Source organism: Oncorhynchus clarkii, chromosome 25, assembly GCF_045791955.1.
Source record: "Oncorhynchus clarkii lewisi isolate Uvic-CL-2024 chromosome 25, UVic_Ocla_1.0, whole genome shotgun sequence".
Classification (NCBI taxonomy): domain Eukaryota; kingdom Metazoa; phylum Chordata; class Actinopteri; order Salmoniformes; family Salmonidae; genus Oncorhynchus; species Oncorhynchus clarkii.
The window spans coordinates 15495962-15515686 of NC_092171.1; the positions used below are offsets into that span (position 1 = coordinate 15495962).

General features: G+C 47.1%; 1 protein-coding gene across 3 annotated transcripts in view; it reads left to right on the forward strand.

The window, feature by feature from the left end:
- The window catches only part of LOC139384186 (ral GTPase-activating protein subunit alpha-2-like), a 138026-nt gene that overhangs the window by 41156 nt on the left and 77145 nt on the right, over positions 1 to 19725 (forward strand). For 2 of the 3 annotated variants that reach the window (XM_071128905.1, XM_071128904.1), the window contains exons 4-17: positions 5639 to 5696; positions 6772 to 6815; positions 6942 to 7122; positions 7612 to 7727; positions 7931 to 8069; positions 8909 to 9114; positions 9479 to 9721; positions 10120 to 10299; positions 10750 to 10884; positions 11004 to 11152; positions 13451 to 13562; positions 13804 to 14041; positions 16516 to 16689; positions 18731 to 18880. In XM_071128905.1, coding sequence (XP_070985006.1) covers positions 5639 to 5696; positions 6772 to 6815; positions 6942 to 7122; positions 7612 to 7727; positions 7931 to 8069; positions 8909 to 9114; positions 9479 to 9721; positions 10120 to 10299; positions 10750 to 10884; positions 11004 to 11152; positions 13451 to 13562; positions 13804 to 14041; positions 16516 to 16689; positions 18731 to 18880 — 2125 coding nt within the window. The remainder of the gene's footprint in view (positions 1 to 5638; positions 5697 to 6771; positions 6816 to 6941; positions 7123 to 7611; positions 7728 to 7930; positions 8070 to 8908; positions 9115 to 9478; positions 9722 to 10119; positions 10300 to 10749; positions 10885 to 11003; positions 11153 to 13450; positions 13563 to 13803; positions 14042 to 16515; positions 16690 to 18730; positions 18881 to 19725) is intronic. The other variant, XM_071128906.1, reaches the window with a different exon arrangement.

Below are 19725 nucleotides of genomic sequence, written 5' to 3' on the forward strand. Positions count from 1 at the left end.
TGAGAGGCACACATAAAAAGTAAGTTATTTTTGTGTGCAGTACACAAGTTTGAATACAGTGCATTTCAATCATAGATAAAATACAGTTTTGTTGATCTCGGGGTTGTGCGACTGGCTGTGGCCCTATGATTCTGACCAGGTTAGAGGTTGTGGTACTGGCTGTGGTTCTGACCAGGTTAGGGGTTGTGAGACTGGCTGTGGCCCTGTGATTCTGACCATGTTAGGGGTTGTGAGACTGGATGTGGTTCTGTCCAGGTTATGGGTTGTGAGACTGGATGTGGTTCTGTCCAGGTTAGGGGTTGTGAGATTGGCTGTGGTTCTGACCAGTTTAGAGGTTGTGAGATTGGCTGTAGCCCTGTGGTTCTGACCATGTTAGGGGTTGTAAGATTGGCTGTGGCCCTGTGGTTCTGACCATGTTAGGGGTTGTGGTACTGCCTGTGGTTCTGATCAGGTTAGGAGTTGTGAGATTGGCTGTGGTTCTGACCAGGTTAGGGGTTGTGAGACTGGCTGTGGCCCTGTGGTTCTGACCATGTTAGGGGTTGTGAGACTGGATGTGGTTCTGTCCAGGTTAGGGGTTGTGGGATTGGCTGTGGTTCTGACCAGTTTAGAGGTTGTGAGATTGGCTGTGGCCCTGTGGTTCTGACCATGTTAGGGGTTGTAAGATTGGCTGTGGCCCTGTGGTTCTGACCATGTTAGGGGTTGTGGTACTGCCTGTGGTTCTGATCAGGTTAGGAGTTGTGAGATTGGCTGTGGTTCTGACCAGGTTAGGGGTTGTGAGACTGGCTGTGGCCCTGTGGTTCTGACCATGTTAGGGGTTGTGGTACTGCCTGTGGTTCTGATCAGGTTAGGAGTTGTGAGACTGGCTGTGGTTCTGACCAGTTTAGGGGTTTTGAGACTGGCTGTGGCCCTGTGGTTCTGTAACCAGGGGACCTCCGAGTGAAGTGTGTGTGTGTGTGTCTGCTTCCCCAGTATCCGGGCAGTGACCTGACTCTCAGCCCAGCATACGTCACCCAGTCCCTGACTCACCACTCTGAGCCCAGCATACGTCACCCAGTCCCTGACTCACCACTCTGAGCCCAGCATACGTCACCCAGTCCCTGACTCACCACTCTGAGCCCAGCATACGTCACCCAGCCCCTGACTCACCACTCTGAGCCCAGCATACGTCACCCAGCCCCTGACTCACCACTCTGAGCCCAGCATACGTCACCCAGTCCCTGACTCACCACTCTGAGCCCAGCATACGTCACCCAGTCCCTGACTCACCACTCTGAGCCCAGCATACGTCACCCAGCCCCTGACTCACCACTCTGAGCCCAGCATACGTCACCCAGTCCCTGACTCACCACTCTGAGCCCAGCATACGTCACCCAGTCCCTGACTCACCACTCTGAGCCCAGCATACGTCACCCAGTCCCTGACTCACCACTCTGAGCCCAGCATACGTCACCCAGCCCCCGACTCACCACTCTGAGCCCAGCATACGTCACCCAGTCCCTGACTCACCACTCTGAGCCCAGCATACGTCACCCAGTCCCTGACTCACCACTCTGAGCCCAGCATACGTCACCCAGTCCCTGACTCACCACTCTGAGCACAGCCATCCGTCACCCAGCCCCTGACTCACCACTCTGAGCACAGCCATCCGTCACCCAGCCCCTGACTCACCACTCTGAGCACAGCCATCCGTCACCCAGCCCCTGACTCACCACTCTGAGCACAGCCATCCGTCACCCAGCCCCTGACTCACCACTCTGAGCCCAGCCATCCGTCACCCAGCCCCTGACTCACCACTCTGAGCACAGCCATCCGTCACCCAGCCCCTGACTCACCACTCTGAGCCCAGCCATCCGTCACCCAGCCCCTGACTCACCACTCTGAGCCCAGCCATCCGTCACCCAGCCCCTGACTCACCACTCTGAGCCCAGCCATCCGTCACCCAGCCCCTGACTCACCACTCTGAGCTCAAGGCTGCTCTGACCTACAGACTGGGAAAGCACAGAATACACTTCAATAGGGTGGTGCTCAGAGGGTTTTTAATATACCTTATTTGATGCAACAAATATGCCTTTGGGTAAAGGAGAGCAGATATAAAAGGAGAGCTCTGTGAGAGCTAAATTGATGTTACTCCACTATTTTTGGATATCAGCCAGCAACTGAACACTGTGGTTGTCTGTGTGTAGACCCTTGGGACTCAGGCCAGCCTACTCTCCAGTCAGTGCTGTAGTATAGACAGGACGGTAATCATGTTATGAAGGCAAGAGGACATGGAGGAGAGGAACGAGCTCGATTTACACAGCTCTCATGATTTACTGTGTCAGTCTCTGCCGTCGCTCACGGGGGCAGACGATTGGCCGTGATTGATGTCAGTTTAACCGCTCGCTGCAGAGCCGACCCATTAAAATGCTGGGTATGTAAATGTGAATGTTCCAAGTAGGTCATGAATAAAATAATGTCAACCTGTATTGTGGCTGCCCGTCTATACTTCTCCTCTGTGTCTCTGGGTTAATGGCCTCATCTCCCCCTTCGTCCGCATCAAGGGTGAAAGAGCTCAATGGCTTTTTATTGGCTTGTTTTCTACTAGCCAACATCCTTCAGGAGAATGTACATGGAGCCATTGTGCGTTTTTCCTCCTCTCCGGTTTGGATTAGGATTGTCAGATCTTCCGCAGGAGACTTCTGGTGCAAGTATCAATGCTTATTTACAAGCGTTGGCGCTTGCAAAGTCAATGGTCGTGGGTTCGATTCCCGCCGGGGCCACCCATATGTCAAAAGGTATGCATGCACGCATTGACTGTACGTGACTTTGGATAAGGTGTCTGCCAAATAGCATAAATGTCACTAGAGACCACTAGAGTTTAGATTTGTCATTTGATGCATTGCTGTCGAGTAGTAGTCTAGGCCTTCGTTTTGTAGGTTGCTATTATGGTCTAAACCTCTGGGTATCTATTAGGCAACCATCACTGGGTTTGCCTTATTTGCCTACTCTGCCTCACTGGCAGTGGGTTGAACTCGCCGGCCCTGTCAAAAACAAATCCTAGCTGATCATTAAAAGGTTTTTTTTAAGACCTGCTATGAAACGTAAGGGTCAGCGAATTCCGCTTGCTTTGACTTTGACAACAGTGGAATATGTGAATACTGATCGGACTGGTAATCATTAGCTTGAGGAAGAGCTACAGTGTGTTGTTGCTGCCACCTACTGGTCAGAGAGTAGTATGAAGCCGTATCACAAATGCCTTTTTGGTTATATGTGTGCTACATTGCATGTCTGATAAGCTTGTTACGATCAAATTTAGATTTCGCGCAAGCAAGAACTCTGTTTGATAGGCTACTTAACCAATCCGATCAGATCCATATTAGGCCTACTTCTATTTGATAGTCTATCGGCTGTCATCATTTGAGCTCAGCATCTACTTCTACAAACGGCTGGTGATTTGGTTTCAGTGTAAATGAGTAATCCACTGTTTACACTGTGGGGGTTGGCCTGGAAACATTTTCAGTCTTCCACTGTATGACCGGACATTTTACTGTCCCATATTATTTCACCACTGTAGGTGGTGAAGGCCTAGTGATCTACTATACTGTCCTACACATTTGAGTTACTCCAACATTTTCAATGCAGGTTCACGCGATAGTTGAATTAAATGACAGTGAACTGTGACCCTGCTCTATTCGCTTGCTGTGGCTCTCTGGGCTGTGATGGTCACATGCCTGCCATGCCGTTCACTCCCAACTCCACTGTGACTGACTGCCCTATAGAAACTGTCTCTGGCTCATATATGGCTGGTTTAAGAAACGTTTCCTCATGTTTTTCTGGAAAGTACGCTCGCTCTTAACATGAGTTGAAACTCCACCGAATCCTGTTGACTTATTCACCAACTTTTCTCGTTGTTGCGTCGAAACAAGAGATGAGAAAGACTCCACAGGTGCGGTGTTACATCCTACCAAAGTGAAGCTTAAATCAGTGGGTACAATGACAAAAACAAAGTCTTCAAAGTTCCCCTGAGGCTGTCTGTGAGCGCTGGAAAGCCCTTGTGGGACACCTCTGGTAGAAGTGTATTCTGTGTCATGTACGCCCTGTGGCTGGAAACCTAAGTACGGATCATGTAAATGTGGTTGGAGTCGGACGCGTCCCTCCGTAATACCCCATCTTTATGCCTGGAGTACGTCTCCAGATTAGAGTAACTCAGTCAGCCCGCTCTGCTCAGCCCCTTTGTCAGGCTCACAGTGCTTCATATCAGCCAGTAAAGTCCCATTGTTGCGGCTGCCATTCTCACCGCCGCGGGGAGTCTCCCCGCTTCTGCTCTGCATTCCCTGCCTTCCCCTGGACGAAGGGTGGGTGTTACACACACACACACACACACACACACACACACACACACACACACACCACCCTCCCTCTCTGGAAACCACACAGGCTTAGACTTACCCCCCACTGTTTTACCACCTAGAGTAATGTCTGCATCTCCAAGGAGAGCATCAGTGCTGGGAGCTGGGCTTGTCTAATCCCAGCCGGGATCAATAGAAAGGTGCAATAGAGAAGGACATGTATCGTCACGCTCTGGATCAGAGAGGAGTCAACCAGGACACAGGGACACCAGGAGTGATGGCTGTCAGATTTCTGTTTCTATCACTGAGAAGGAGAGGGATTTAGACGGAGAGTGGAGTAGACACGAGGAGAGATGCACAACGAGAGAGAGAGGAGAGGTGGAGGAGGGGAGAAATACAGAGCGGGGGGAGGTGTTGATAAACCGAGATGTGCTGTACTCGAAACATGAGATGCGTTTTGGAAGCCATAATGTGGCATGGCTGCTCTCCTCTTGGCTACTGATCCAGGATCTGGTCTCTCTCGCTCTTTCTCCATGCTCTGCATGTGTGGACTCTTCCTTCAGTCTCTATTTCTCAAGACTCACTGCAAATTCAGTTTGCATGTATAGCTACTGCTGGTGAGGACTTAATGTTCAGAGGCCTCTCTCTCACTCTCTCTCTCTCAGATCAGAGCTTTATCATGCAGGCCAGGGTAGGGTTGCTCTACCAAGTGGTTCATCAATTACCCACAATCCACTGGCCATTACCGGACCAGCCGCCACACACTGCACATTCCACAGTGGTGTCCTCTCTTCTCACCCCCCCCAACCCTCACCCCCCCTATCTCTTTTGTATCCCCCCAGAGGGACCCAGTTAACCCCTCCCTCAGTCTAGGAGTAATTATAGCCTGCTGAAAGGTCACACGCTCTAATTGAGTTGTAAATTTCATGGTTGGCGAGGTGATGACATTTCCAGCGTTGTCCCGTGTCACCGGGGCCACCACTATAGCAGGCCAGAGACACACAGAGGAGGAGGAGGAACGGACAGCAGTGACTACTGGTTGACTGACAAGGCTGCTATGCTTTTTTAAAGTGGGCTCTGTTTAGGATGTATGTCTGAGCAGCTTAGCAACATGGCTCTGTCTAGTGTGTGGTGTGCAAATTACTGCAAAAGTGACTTGTTTAAAGCCTATCGAGTAAAAAAAAAATCTGTCCTCTCCATCTGTGATCAGGTTTCGCTGCTCTGTCTCTGTGTTCTGATTTGTCTGTACGGAGAAAGACGCTTCAGGCATTTGTGCTAATATTTTACACGTTCCTTCCCATCTTCTCCAGAAAATTCTGCAACTTCTACCAGAACGAATCTACAGCCGATGGCAGTTCCACAGTATAGGTATGTCCAGTGAATCAGCTGTTTCTAAGTTGGTACTCACTCTACCCTCCTTGAATAGGCCTACAGTGGTAATATTTGCATTCTTCTGCATGGGTACATTAGTCAAAGGTCTGCCCCCTCCTGTGTTACGACAACCACCGAAATAAACCACAGAAGCATAGATTATCGGCACAACCACTCTTTAACAGTTTGTGTGAGAAGAAAATAATTAGTCGCGGAAGGAGAGGTAAATGAAAAATGCAAATGAGAGCTTCATTTGAAATGCAAATTGGTAATTGAATTATGCGTCGCTCGGTTTCAGCCTCGCAAGCAGCGATAACCTCAATTATAATCTTCTGTTTGTCAGCCGTTTCCCTAAAGCGACGAGGCAGAGATCGTCGCCGCGGATCAACCCCTGGGGCTTATTGCTCCCACTATGGAGGCTCATCTTCCCTCGGCAGTCCCCAAACACGCTCCCTAGTCCACAAAACACCAGCTAAAACCTGTCCCTCCTTCCCTAGCCTCATCCTTAAGGAGTCACCTCACCTAGACAACTGTTGCCTACTTATAGTCAGATGCAGAAAGACAGGGCCCAGTGATGTCTTTTTAGGGCCCCCTCCACTAGAGAAACAAGCATTTACAGACCGTCACCTGGTGGAAAATGTATCTCGGTCTCCTAATGTCTCATTTCCAATCTCTTGGAGCCTAGGAGTTGGGATTGGAAGCAATTTATTCTTCATTTTTTTCAACGCATTGATTTAACCTGATGAGTGGAGAAGCAGGCATTTAGCAATCAGAGCAATGTCTCATTTGATTACCGCAGACCTGATTGGCTTCATAACTGCACGCCAGGCAATTGATGTTCATTTTCATCAGGAGAATGAGCAGCCTTCCCTCTCTGACTGGTTTATCACCACCCCCAAGGTCAATATTTACTGATGGAACAGACCGACGTGCTTGTCTCTCTGTGTTAAGTGTAACTATGTGCAGAGAGTAGTGTGTTGTGTCTCTAGTACACATCAGGTGGAAGGCATATATATTTTGTTGGTGTCAGGGTTGTCCTCTGTTCTTCATGCTTTCTCGCTTTCCGTTGCAGGTTCTATTCTGAAAAAGCTTTTGCACACTGGAAACTCGTTCAAGGTGAGACTTGTTTTGCGTTTTCTAACACAAACTTGCACATGTTACTCCCACGTGACTGTGAAGGAGACGGAGCAGTCTGATCCTGTTCCGTGTACAGTAACCTGTCCCCTGTCCTCCTGCATGCAGATCAGATGTGAGGGAATTCGTCTGTTCCTGCTGTGGCTGCAGGCCCTGCAGAATAACTGTGCAGAGGAGCAGTTCCTCATCTTCGCCTGCCTGGTGCCAGGCTTCCCTGCCGTGCCCTCCACCAGAGGACCCTGCACCCTGGATACCATCATCTACAACCCTTTCTCCAACCCGCCCGATGGTGAGACCCCTCAACGTCTCTCACACACATTTGTTTTACTATCGTTGTCGGGACCAAGCGATTGATTTCCATTCAAAATCCTATTTTCCTTAACCCATAACCAATCCTAACACCTAAGCCTAAAATAGCCTTTTTCCTTGATGGGACCGGCAAAATGTCCCCAGTTGTCCGGAATTTTCCTTGTTTTACTATCCTGGACTCTTTGTCCCCGCAAGGATAGTAAAACCAATCACACACGCTCAGCACACCCCAAGGTGCTCCATCTTCTGGTCCCCTGTCCTTACAGTTGAATGTGTCTCAGTTTGCTGTTCAGACCTGTTTCAGTGCCATCTGGAAGTTGTGAAATTTGAGCTGGGGCAGCTGACTGGGATTGTCTGGGTCCTGGGGAACTACACTGATTATTTCATGAAATGGGCTGCTGGAGTGAGATGAAGGCCGTCTTCACTCCTCATTCCCTCTCTCGCTCTGTTTCTCTCTCTGGCTCAACAGCCAAGGTGGTGCCTGAGGAGATTACACCACTGGTGCCAGCTGTGCCAGGGGAGAAGCTGGCAGACGACCAGACCTGCTACATCCTCCAAACCCTGCTCAAGTTTATGGTTGTCCAGGTGAGGCTCCTGCTACAATATTGTCCTTCCTAGACAACACTGGATCACTCTGTGGGATTGGTCTAATACTTTCAAAATGCATAATCTAATCAAATGAGGCCATTCTTTCCTGTAAAAACAAAGTCATGTGTCCAGTACCAAGCTTGTATGGGGCCTATTGTCTGGCTGTGTTGTGACTCGGTCTGCCTCTTTGTGTCTGAAAGGCGTCCAGTTTAGAGTGGAAGAACAAAGACAACCAGGATACCGGCTTCAGGTTTCTCTTCAGTCTGTTCAAGAAGTACTACCTTCCTCACCTCTTCCCCTCCTTCACCAAGCTCACCAACCTTTACAAGCCGCTTTTAGGTAGGGGTGTGGGTGTGGGTGAGTCCGTGCATGTAGGGTTGTAATTCCCTTTGCTATGAGCAATCTTTTTTTTTTATACCGTTATGTCACCGTGGGTCAATTTGCAAAAACTCAAGGGCTTACTCCATTTGAGATTCTGAATGTGCAGCTTGACTCTAACACACTCCTGGTAGCTTTTTACATTTATTTTTATTTTTTTAAAGTGGCATGCAAATTGGGTATTAGCTACTCTCCTAAGAAGCAGCTTTGGATAAATTATTTATTTTTTTGGAGGGGAAGTGTAATATCATGCTCCTCTATTAAACCAGGCAAGTCAGAAGTTCTAATTTATAATTGCAGCAACAGGCCTTTGCCAAGTCAAAAACTTGACCGCAAAGCTAATTAATACAGTCGATGCACACAGATTCCTGAGGCCATGCAATTTAGACATCTTGTCATGAACTTGATGTTTTCCTCCATTTCCCCTGTTCTAATGATCTACTCTGTCTGAGAGGGAATGTCTATTTTTAGCTAATTGCCAGTCAAATCAATGGTATTCAACCCATGTTTAAATGAGGTTTCATGAATTATAGAAATTAAAATCCTTTGAAACATTAACCTGGTCCACAAGGCTGTGGTTCACTGTAATTATCAGGGTTGTTCAGGTCAGTTACTTTGTGGGCTGAATTAAATATTGTCATATAATGGCCAGTAACAGCAAAGAACCTGATGTTGACTGAAAGAGCAGCGTGTTTAGATCTCGTGTAATATCCTTATCTTTCTCTAACTCCCACTGTGTATATATCACCCTCGTTTCCCTCTCTGTGTCTCTGACCCTTCCCTCTCCCTACCTCCCCCAGACCTCCCCCACCACAGACCAAAGCCTCTGTATGTCCCGGTGACCCGTAACAACGAGAGCACGTTCTGTACGAGAGACCAGTACCTGGCTCCCCGTGTGGCCTTCATCACCTGGCTGGTCACCTTCTTCCTGGAGAAGAAGTACGTCAGCACCGCCACCCCCAGCGCCAAGAACGGGACTAACGAGGTCATCCCCAAACTTATCCAGGTAGGACCGATGTCAAACATGCTAGTAGATGCCAATAGACTTCCAGTCACTGCGCTAACACTAGTTAGCATTGGCTCGCAAAACTACCTCTAACTTCCTTCATACTGGACGCAGAGACATACAAATGGTATCCACGAGTTCATCTGACTCTAGGGAAGTAGATAAAGTATCCCTTTAATGCAGAAAGGATTGAATGGTCAGTTCCAAGGCAAGGTTTATTTTAATGTTGATTTGGAATAATTTTATTCAACCAACAGTTAATGCTGTGTTTGTCTTGGTCTTAATAATTTATACTGGAACCCAGCCCTAAACCCTCTCGCTGGTACCCTGTACAACCCGCTGCCTTTGCTGTGTATGTGTTCAGACTGTCACTGCAGGTAGTAGCAGTCAGGAGAAGGATAAAGACCGTGGTGGCGAGGGGGAGCCCAACGGCCCCACAGAGCCAGAGAAGAGCCACTCTAACAGTAGCACGCTGTCTGACCGGCGCCCCAGCGACTCCAGCCTGTGCAGCATCGACGAGGAGCACCGCAGCGTCTACGACATGGTGCACGCCATCCTGCTCTCCACACGGGACAACATCAACTTCGTCAATGAGGTTTTTCACCAGGTACAGCCCACAGAGAGATGATGATAAAGTGTTTCCAAATGACTCAATGAGAGTATAAACTAGACTTTTCCTCTGCAGGAACAGTTTTAGTTGTGAAGCTGATTTCCTTTGGTTCCCCACTAGCTTTGGAACATGATGCTGAGTAGGAAACCATCGTATCTGTTGTGTGCTGCCATCTAGTGCAAAGACACTATCACTACATCAAAGTGATCCACTTAGCTGGAGCAAATTCAATAATTCAAGTTAATTCAAGTTAAATGTCCTTAGCCACCACATCTGCTTTGTGTCATTTAGCAAACACCTTATTAGGATCCTGAAAATACATTTATTCATTATCCAACGCCCATTATCCTATTTTCTCTTGCACTATACTGTGTAATATCTGTCTATATCTCCAGGCCTTCCTGTTGCCCTCCTGTGAGGCGTCAGCGACCCGGAAGGTGATCAAGGTGTACAGGAAGTGGATCCTGCAGGAGAAGCCAGGCTTCATGACGGAGCCAGAGAAGAGCAGACAGGCCGAGGTGGAGGAGAACCCAGAGCAGCTGCTCATCACGGAGACCAATAGCACACACACACAGGTAATGGCAGTGATACACAGACAAACACACACAGGGCGTAAGGTAGCCTAGTGGTTAGAGCGTTGGGCCATTAAATGTAAAAGTCGCTAGTTCGAATCCACGAGCCAACAAGGTGAACAATCTGTCAATGTGCCCTTGAGCAAGGCACTTACCCCTAATTGGTCCAAGGATCGCCATTGATAATGGCTGACCCTGCCTGTGACCCTACTCTCCCCAATTTTGCAAAAAACACATTTCTGCACATTGGGTTAAACAAAAAACACATTTCCATTTCACACGTGTATAAAACACAAATATAAACACTAACCTAATTATTATTATTACACAACTACACGCACATACACACACACACACACACAGCACAAGTTAGTGGATACGCAGACTAAAATTAACTCTGAACACTCAATTTCATACTCGCCACGCTGAATGGACGGTCGTGTCCTCCTGCAGGCGTTGGAGAGTCATGGTCACAAACGCTCATCCAGTTGGGGCAGAACATACTCCTTCAGCAGTGCCATCAGCCGGGGCTGTCTCACTGAGGAACAGAACAGAGACATCAAGGCTGGCATCCAGCCCACCCTGCAGGTATGTGCGTGCGAGCGCGTTTTGTCTTTTTTGACACGTTTTTTGTTGTTGTGCGTGTCCAGATGTATCTCATCAACCCCTGACCGTAGTTTTATCTCCATGCTCTACCGCCCCCCCAGGTGTTCCTGACCAACTCGGCCAACGTGTTTCTGCTGGAGCCGTGCCCAGACGTGGCCAAGCTACTGGACAACCAGGTGGAGGTGTGCAAGGGGGTGCTGAGCATCTACCGCCACGTGATCATGGAGCACGCCATGAACACGCAGACATGGTACGTCAGTCAGCACCTCATCAACGTACATACTGAAAACACTAAGCATGATCAATAAAATGTCACAATAGTGTTCAGTTTGGCTGCTGGGGCCCCCGGTGGGGGGCAAGGAGATCCCCATCTACACTAAATCCATTGACCACTACGTGCTGTTTTCAAGATCAATTACACCTTATTGTAATATCTCCTCTTGAAGAGCGTAGTCAAAACTACACATTTCTGATTATTCCACATTTAGCTCTCATCAGAATTATATAGTAAACATCAATTGATCATGTATTTTCAGATGCGCGAGGGTCAGATCCGTTTGGCCAATTGTAGCTCGCTATCAGAAGCAATGTGTCATTTAGCTTGCTTTATCAGAGATTAGGCTTTTGGAAAGAGCTTGACATCGTCCTGGTAAAGTTGTCTGTCGGACTGCTGTCATCACCGTAAATCAAACCATATTTAGATATAGTCATCTAGTTTATCCCCTGAAAGTTAGCTTGATTGATGTGGTCTGTTATTAGCTAGCTAGCCAATTTGACGTGGTCCGTCAATCAATGTAGCCTACCATGTTTGTCAGCAGCAATCGTGACTAAACACTATTTAAAAACAATGTTGAAAATGGAATAATGTTAAGCCTACCCAGCGAAGTTAGCTATGTCGGTTGGAGAAAAAAGTACCTACTTCTACTTACTGCTATGTTAAGCCAACTGTACAAAGTTTCTACTGGTAGCTGCTGCTTGACAGGCAGATCCCACAAAGGATGGGACAATTAACCTAACCCACTCAACCTGTCAGGTATAGCTCATTTTTTATTTTACGGCACTCAAATATCCAATTAATGGTGGCCAATATTTTGAGATATCGTGAGGCTACCCTCCAGGTTTTTCACAATTTCTAAACAGGTTTTTAGGAATTTTTGCTAATTTCTTCAAAATAAATAACTGACCCTTTACAGACCCTTTACTCAGTACTTTGTTGAAGCACCTTTGGGAGTGATTACAGCCTCGTGTCTTCTTGGGTATGACGCTACAAGCTTAACACACCTGTATTTGGGGAGTTTCTCCCATTCTTCTCTCAAGCTCTGTCAGGTTGGATGGGGAATGTCGCTGCACAGCTATTTTCTGGTCTCCCCAGAGATGTTCGATCGTGTTCAAGGTCGGGCTCTGGCTGGGCCACTTAACGACATTCAGAGGCTTGTCCCGAAGCCACTCCTGCGTTGTCTTGGCTGTGTGCTTGGTGTTGTTGTCCTGTTGGAAGATGAACCTTTGCCCCAGTCTGAGGTCCTAAGTGCTCTGGAGCAAGTTTTCATCAAGCATTTCTCTGTACTTGGCTCCGTTCATCTTTCCCTTGATCCTGACTAGTCTCCCAGTCCTTGCTGCTGAAAAACATCCCCAAAGCATGATGCTGCCACCACCATGCTTCACCGTAGGGATGTTGCCAGGTTTCCTCCAGACATGAAGCTTGGCATTCAGGCCAAAGAGTTCAAACTGGGTGTCATCAGACCAGAGAACCTTGTTTCTCATGGTCTGAGTCCTTCAGGTGCCATTTGGCAAACTCCAAGCGGGCTGTCATGTGCCTTTTACTGAGGAATGGCTTCCGTCTGGCCACTCTACCATAAAGGCCTGTTTGGTGGAGTGCTGCAGAGATGGTTGTCCTTCTCAAAGATTGTTTCATCTCCTCAGAGAAACTGTGGAGCCATGTCAGAGTAACCATTGGGTTCTTGGTCACCTCCCCGACCAAAGCCCTTCTCCCCCGATTGCTCAGTTTGGCCAGGCGGCCAGCTTTAGGAAGCGTGTTGGTGGTTCCAAACTTCTTCCATTTAAGAATGATGGAGGCCACTGAGTTCTTGGGGACCTTCAACTTCGACCAATTACTTCGACCTCATGACTTGTTTTTTTGCTCTGACATGCACTGTCAACTGTGGGACCTTATATAGACAGGTGTGTGCCTTTTACAAATCATGTCCAAAATGTTTATACATTTGCTAAAAATTCTAAACACCTGTTTTCACTTTGTCATTATGGGGTATTGTGTGTAGATGGATGAGGAATAGAAAATAATTGTATACATTTTAGAACAAGTCTGTAATGTAACAAAATGTGGAAAAAGGGGTCTGAATACTTTCCGAATGCACTGTATATACTGTTTGTGTACACCCACTGGCTTAAATAGGAAAACAAATTCTAAACCAAGCGGTTGCTTTTTACCTGAAGGACTGTATTGTCAGACAGGCCTGGACAGTTCCACTGTGTTATATGATCATCTACTGATACACCATGATGTACTAATCATATCTTCTGCTGTGTGTAGGGAGCAGATGCTACAGGTGCTGCTGAGGATCACTGAGGCGGTGATGAAGAGGCCTCAGGAGAACCAAAGAAAAGACATTTTTGCTGAGAGCCTGGCTGCCATCCTTTTCCGGGTCAGTCAGCCTGGGGATCATATAGCCTCTCTTACTGTTAGAGTTGTTCTGATACCTCTGTTAGAAGAAGTCCAGCTGAGCTCCTGGAAATGGTTGTTGCCCATGATGTTAATATAATGTGGAAACAATGTTACAGCTCTAATGGCTTGTTAGTGTTTTGAACCAGCTGCCTGCCTATGGTGATTAATGAGATGTTCTGTTTCGTCCTCCTGTCTTTGTGCCCCTGAACATCCTCCCCCAGACCATCATCGTGGCATGGGTACGGGCCAACCTGTGTGTGTTCATCTCTCGGGAGCTGTGGGACGAGCTGCTGTCTGTGCTGTCGTCTCTGACAGGCTGGGAGGAGCTGGTGACCGAGTGGGCCAGCATCATGGATTCTCTGACCGCGGTCCTGGCCCGCTCCGTCTACGGCCTGGACATGAGCAACCTGCCCCTGGACAAACTCAGCGAACAAAAGGAGAAGAAACAGAGGGGACGGGGTGAGGAGGCAGGGGGAGAGGGGGGGGGATGGAGGCAGGGCTCTAAAGTGCAACCCTTTTGGTCGCGAATGCTCCTTAATATTTTAATTTGGGAGCACCAGTGCGCCTAGAAAACATCCGCCATATAACAATTATTATAATGGTTAGGCTTAGCTGTATTGCTGTTTAGGAGTTCCCTAGAGGAAACACACAGATTCGTGACTGTGGTGGTTGCACCATTACTACAGAGAAAGCCACTTGTCTCTAGCCCAAACCATTCCAAAGTTGTCATCCATATCACTGCCTCTAGGTTTTTTTCATTGGCGTCGCAGCGGGATGCATCTCCATTGGCTGGATGCATCTCCATTGGCTGGATGCATCTCCATTGGCTGGATGCATCTCCATTGGCTGGATGCATCTCCATTGGCTGGATGCATCTCCATTGGCTGGATGCATCTCCATTGGCGGGCCGTATTTTTTACATTCATAAACCACGTCGTGGGATGTGCTAAAACGATTCTAAAACAGCTTGTTCAGTTATGTTACCTCATTATCTAGCAAGCTAACAACCTGGTAACTTTACCAGTACATCCAAACATTTAGCGGAACAGAAACAATGGAAAAGGGATAGCTTAGGAAATGTTGCTTTTTAAACAATGTAGAAACTTAATATTCCACAAATTATCGACATTTTAGCTTTTTATAATAAACACATGGCTTTATAGGCTTGTGCGTTTCTAGGGCACAACATAAACTCAGCAAAAAAGAAGGACCCTGTCTTTCAAAGATAATTCGTAAAAATCCAAATAACTTCACAGATCTTCATTGTAAAGGGTTTAAACACTGTTTCCCATGCTTGTTCAATGAACCATAAACAATTAATGAACATGCACCTGTGGAACGGTCGTTATGTCACTAACAGCATACAGACAGTAGGCAATTAAGGTCACAGTTATGAAAACTTAGGCCTCTTTAGAGTCCTTTCTGCTGATTCTGAAAAACACTAAAAGAAAGATGCCCAAGGTCCCTGCTCATCTGCGTGAATGTTCTTAAGCATACTGCAAGGAGGCATGAGGACTGCAGATGTGGCCAGGGCAATACATTGCAATGTCAGTACTGTGAGACGCCTAAGACAGAGCTACAGGGAGACGGGACGGACCGCTGATCGTCCTCGCAGTGGCAGACCACGTGTAACACCTGCACAGGATTGGTTCATCTGAACATCACACCTGCGTGACCGGTTAAGTATGGCAACATCAACTGCCCGAGTTACACCAGGAACGCACAATCCCTCCATCAGTGCTCAGACTGTCTGCAATCGGCTGAGAGAGGCTGGACTGAGGGCTTGTAGGCCTGTTATAAGGTAGGTCCTCACCAGACATCACCGGCAACAACGTGGGAACAAACCCACCGTCGCTGGACCAGACAGGACTAGCAAAAAGTGCTCTTCACTGACGAGTCGTGGTTGTCTCACCAGGGGTGATGGTTGGATTCGCGTTTATGGTTGAAGGAATGAGCGTTACACTGAGGCCTGTACTCTGGAGCGGGATCGATTTGGAGAGTGGAGGATCCGTCATGGTCTGGGGTGGTGTGTCACAGCATCATTGGACTGAGCTTGTTGTCATTGCAGGCAATCTCAATGCTGTGCGTTACAGGGAAGACATCCTCCTCTTTCATGTGGTACCCTTCCTGCAGGCTCATCCTGACATGACCCTCCAGCATGACAATGCCACCAGCCATACTGCTCGTTCTGTGAGTGATTTCCTGCAAGACAGGAATGTCATTGTTCTGCCATGGCAAGCAAAGAGCCCAGATCTCAATCTTATTGAGCATGTCTGGGACCTGTTGGATCGGAGGTTGAGGGCTAGGGCCATTCCCCCCCAGAAATGTCCAGGAACTTGCAGGTGCCCTGGTGGAAGAGTGGGGTAACATTTCACAGCAAGAACTGGCAAATCTGGTGCAGTGCATGAGGAGGAGATACACTGCAGTACTTAATGCAGCTGGTGGCCACACCAGATACTGACTGTTACTTCTGATTTTGACCCATCCCCCTTTTGTTCAGGGACACATTTTTCCATTTTCAGGGACACATTTTTCCATTGTTAGTCAAATGTCTGTGGAACCTGTTCAGTTTATGTCTCAGTTGTTGAATCTTATGTTCATACAAATATTTACACATGTTAAGTTTGCTGAAAAGAAACACAGTTGACAGTGAGAGGACGTTTCTTTTTTTGCTGAGTTTAGCTAGAATTCATACCGGCCCAATAGAGGCTCTATCTCAATTTGTCTGGTGCTCCTAGATTTTATGTGATGCTCCTAACTTGTTGAAGTTGGAAGCACCAATGCGTTTTTTTAAATTGAGAGCCCTGGATGGATGTAGGGATCGAGGGGGATGACGCTGTGTAAGCCTCAGAGAATAGAGCAACATTGGTCAAAATATTCAGTTTCTCTTTATGCTTCTGTATTTATATTATTTGCGTGTGTCTGTGTCTCAGGGGTGATCCAGGACTCCCAGAAGGCAGCAGCGGTGGCCAGGTCCTTCTCTTTGAGCTGGAGGAACCAGGGAGACCAGCAGGGGGTCCAGGAGCCCATGAGGTTCCGCAGCGCTACCACCTCAGGGGCCCCCGGCGTGGAGAAGGCACGCAACAACGTCCGACAGAAAGCCACAGGTGAACATACACACACATGCTATTGTAATGAAGTCATATTTGGCAAGTGCCAGTTCTCAGAGTCCCTCTATGACACTACAGTGTAGACCAGACCCTCCATAGACTCCACAGTGAGTGTATATAAAAGCAGGGCATGTGTACGTTAGCCCAGGTGCTGGTGAGGGGCTCCGCTCTAAGCACAAAGGGACAGCAGATGGTCTCCATTGTTCCTGTCAGATGTCATTGGCCAAAGTCAACATGTTTCTGTGTCAGTTCCCCGGCGCACACACACTCCCCTGGTGACGGACGTTGTTACTTCATTGTTCATATACAGTGAACAACACCCACTTGACTGATGGAGATGTCTCAGTCTAATGATCAGTTGAGCTCTCAGGCGATCCAGAGCAGAGATGAGTTGTCTCTAAACTAGCTAATACCTAACGGAAGGGGATGAAAGTGTGACCCGCCTTGCTCGTTTCCTCACCCTCCTCCTTTCTCTGTCTCTCTGTGTCTCTGTGTCTCTGTGTCTCTGTGTCTCTGTCTCTCTGTCTGTCTCTCTGTCTGTCTCTCTGTCTGTCTGTCTCTCTGTCTCTCTGTCTCTCTGTGTAATGACTGATAGCATCTCTGCTCGCTGAAGAGCTTGTTGAGCCTGGACCAGATGTAGTCGGGCCTGAAGGAGGACTCTTAAAATAGTGTGTGTGTGCATGCAGACAGAGGCCGACATGAAACGCCACCGCCTTAAATTCTTCCTTTTCTCTCGTCTAATTGGATTTCTCCCACATTGATCATCAAACATCCCGATATCCCTCCTCCTCCACCCCCCCCTTATCCTTGAGAGAGGGCCCACACATCAATCCATGGACGTTTTTGATAGTTTCATTAAGAGTGTAATTAATGCTCATTAATATGCATAAAATGGCTAACCGTAGCGGTCTGTAGTGGAGACGATGCTATCTCCAAATGAAAGTGACTAATTAAAGTGTGGTGTAGGCAGAGAATAGAATCCTCTTTCTCTTGCAATGCTCCTCTCTCTTTTAGATTAGGCCTGAAGTGCTGTCCACACACACTTCCCCAACGCCTTATCTTTGAAAACTGAAAATGTGTGTAATCTCATTTATGCCAATACGTACTTGGCAATGTTTTTCTGATGAGTATTTCCTGCGACATGGTGTTGAAATGACTGGGAACTAATAATAAATATGGTCATATTGTCCTATTGACTGACTACAGATGTATGATCTGAATTTGAGCCAGGTTGCCACAGCATGACAAATAGTCCCGCAGCGACAGGAAATGCGGATTATAGCACATTTTACATTTTTGTAGGGGTTGATCTTTTTTTCCTAAGGGAAAATCAAGTCTGAAATTGCAAAGTGGAAATGTACAAACTTCAGAAACCCTTTTTAAACCTCAATTACACGACACATTTCAAATGTCCTGCATTGCAGGAAGGTTCTCCTACAACAGGGTGATCAAATTAAGATCCTAGGTCTACTCATTTCAAACCAGAACCTTATTCTTTATTTTTTATTTTTTTTGAATATGCAACGCCAAATCTGGTAGAGCAGTGTCTTTGTTTTGGTGAAGAGCCCTCAAGTGTCAAATGAATACGAGATCCAGACTCGGGGTTTAGGCTTTAATATATTCTCTATTTTTTCTTTACGCAGAAGTCTCAGTTAATAGTTCTTAATTTCCTGTCTCAGTAATTTCACTCTGCCTGTTTGTTTCCCTCTTAATGTCTTAGGGCTGAAGTTGGAGTCGCACAACAACAAAAAACCTTCTTACATTTTTTGAGCAAATTGACATGAATGACAGTTCAAGTTACACCTGCAGATCTCAAATTAGGATTCAACCCTTAGTGGATTTTGTCTTTAGTTATATTTTTCTGCACTATTTCTTCCCCTCTTACAATTGTTATGCAAAGGGTTAAATGTATTTGCCAGTGGTGTCCTTCTGCCATTCTGCTCTATGATCTTATTGACTTATCCCCCCTTCTCTCTTCCTCTTATTTTTCCTCCTTCCTTCCCCCTCTCTCTTTCTCTCTCTCGCTCTGTGATGGAAGCTAAGCGAAGCCAGTCTATCAGCAGCTGTGTCCATCTTTACGAGGCTCTTCCCGCTACTAAAAGCGTTCCTATGCTGCTTCACACTGTGAGCTCTTTCTTGCCTGGTCTCTCCTCCTCTTCCGGTAACTCTTGCTCTCACAGGCTTTCAGGTAAAGTGTTTCTGAGAGCTGTCTATGTGGTGTCCTGTCTGTCTCTTCCGTCTGTCTGTCACTACTCTATCTCCCGTCTCCTATTCTCCTGTCAGTCCCTCACTGTTTTATTAACACTCAGTGAAGTTGAAACCCTTGTTGTTTCTCACGGCTACTTACTGTCGTTTTGGATTGAAAGTAAAAAAGGATAATTGTCTGAGAATTCTATACTAATCTGTTCTAATGTTTATTACTGCATGTTCCTATTCCATCTCACTATGTGGCTAAAACAATGGAACCATTTTATCATTTTAAAGGTGCTACACAAGATTTTCTAGAATTTTGGGATTGTAATTTCAGAAAATGTCTATAATATATCTGGCACTAATAGTAGAATGATAGTGTTTCACAGTATTACTTACCCACCAGTGTTGTGATTGGCTAAGATATTCGCCTATTGATTTCTCCCACCGGAGCGTCAAACTGGGAAGGCTGTTCTGGCAATGTTATCTAAAAGTACACCTGTTCGTCAGACATCTCATTACAAAATAATGGGCATTAATACGGCTGGAGTTGGTCCCCCTATGCTGCTATAACAGCCTCCACTCTTCTGGGAAGTCTTTCCACTAGATGTTGGAACATCGCTGCTGGGACTTGCTTCTATTCAGCCACGAGCGTTAGTGAGGTCGGGCACTGATTAGGCCTGGCTCACAGTCTGCGTTCCAATTCATCCCAAAGGTATTCGATGGGGTTGAGGTCAGGGCTCTGTGCAGGCCAGTCAAGTTCTTCCACACCGATCTCAACAAACCATTTCTGTTTTTCCTAGCCACCGTGCTTCTACACCTGCATTGCTTGCTGTTTGGGGT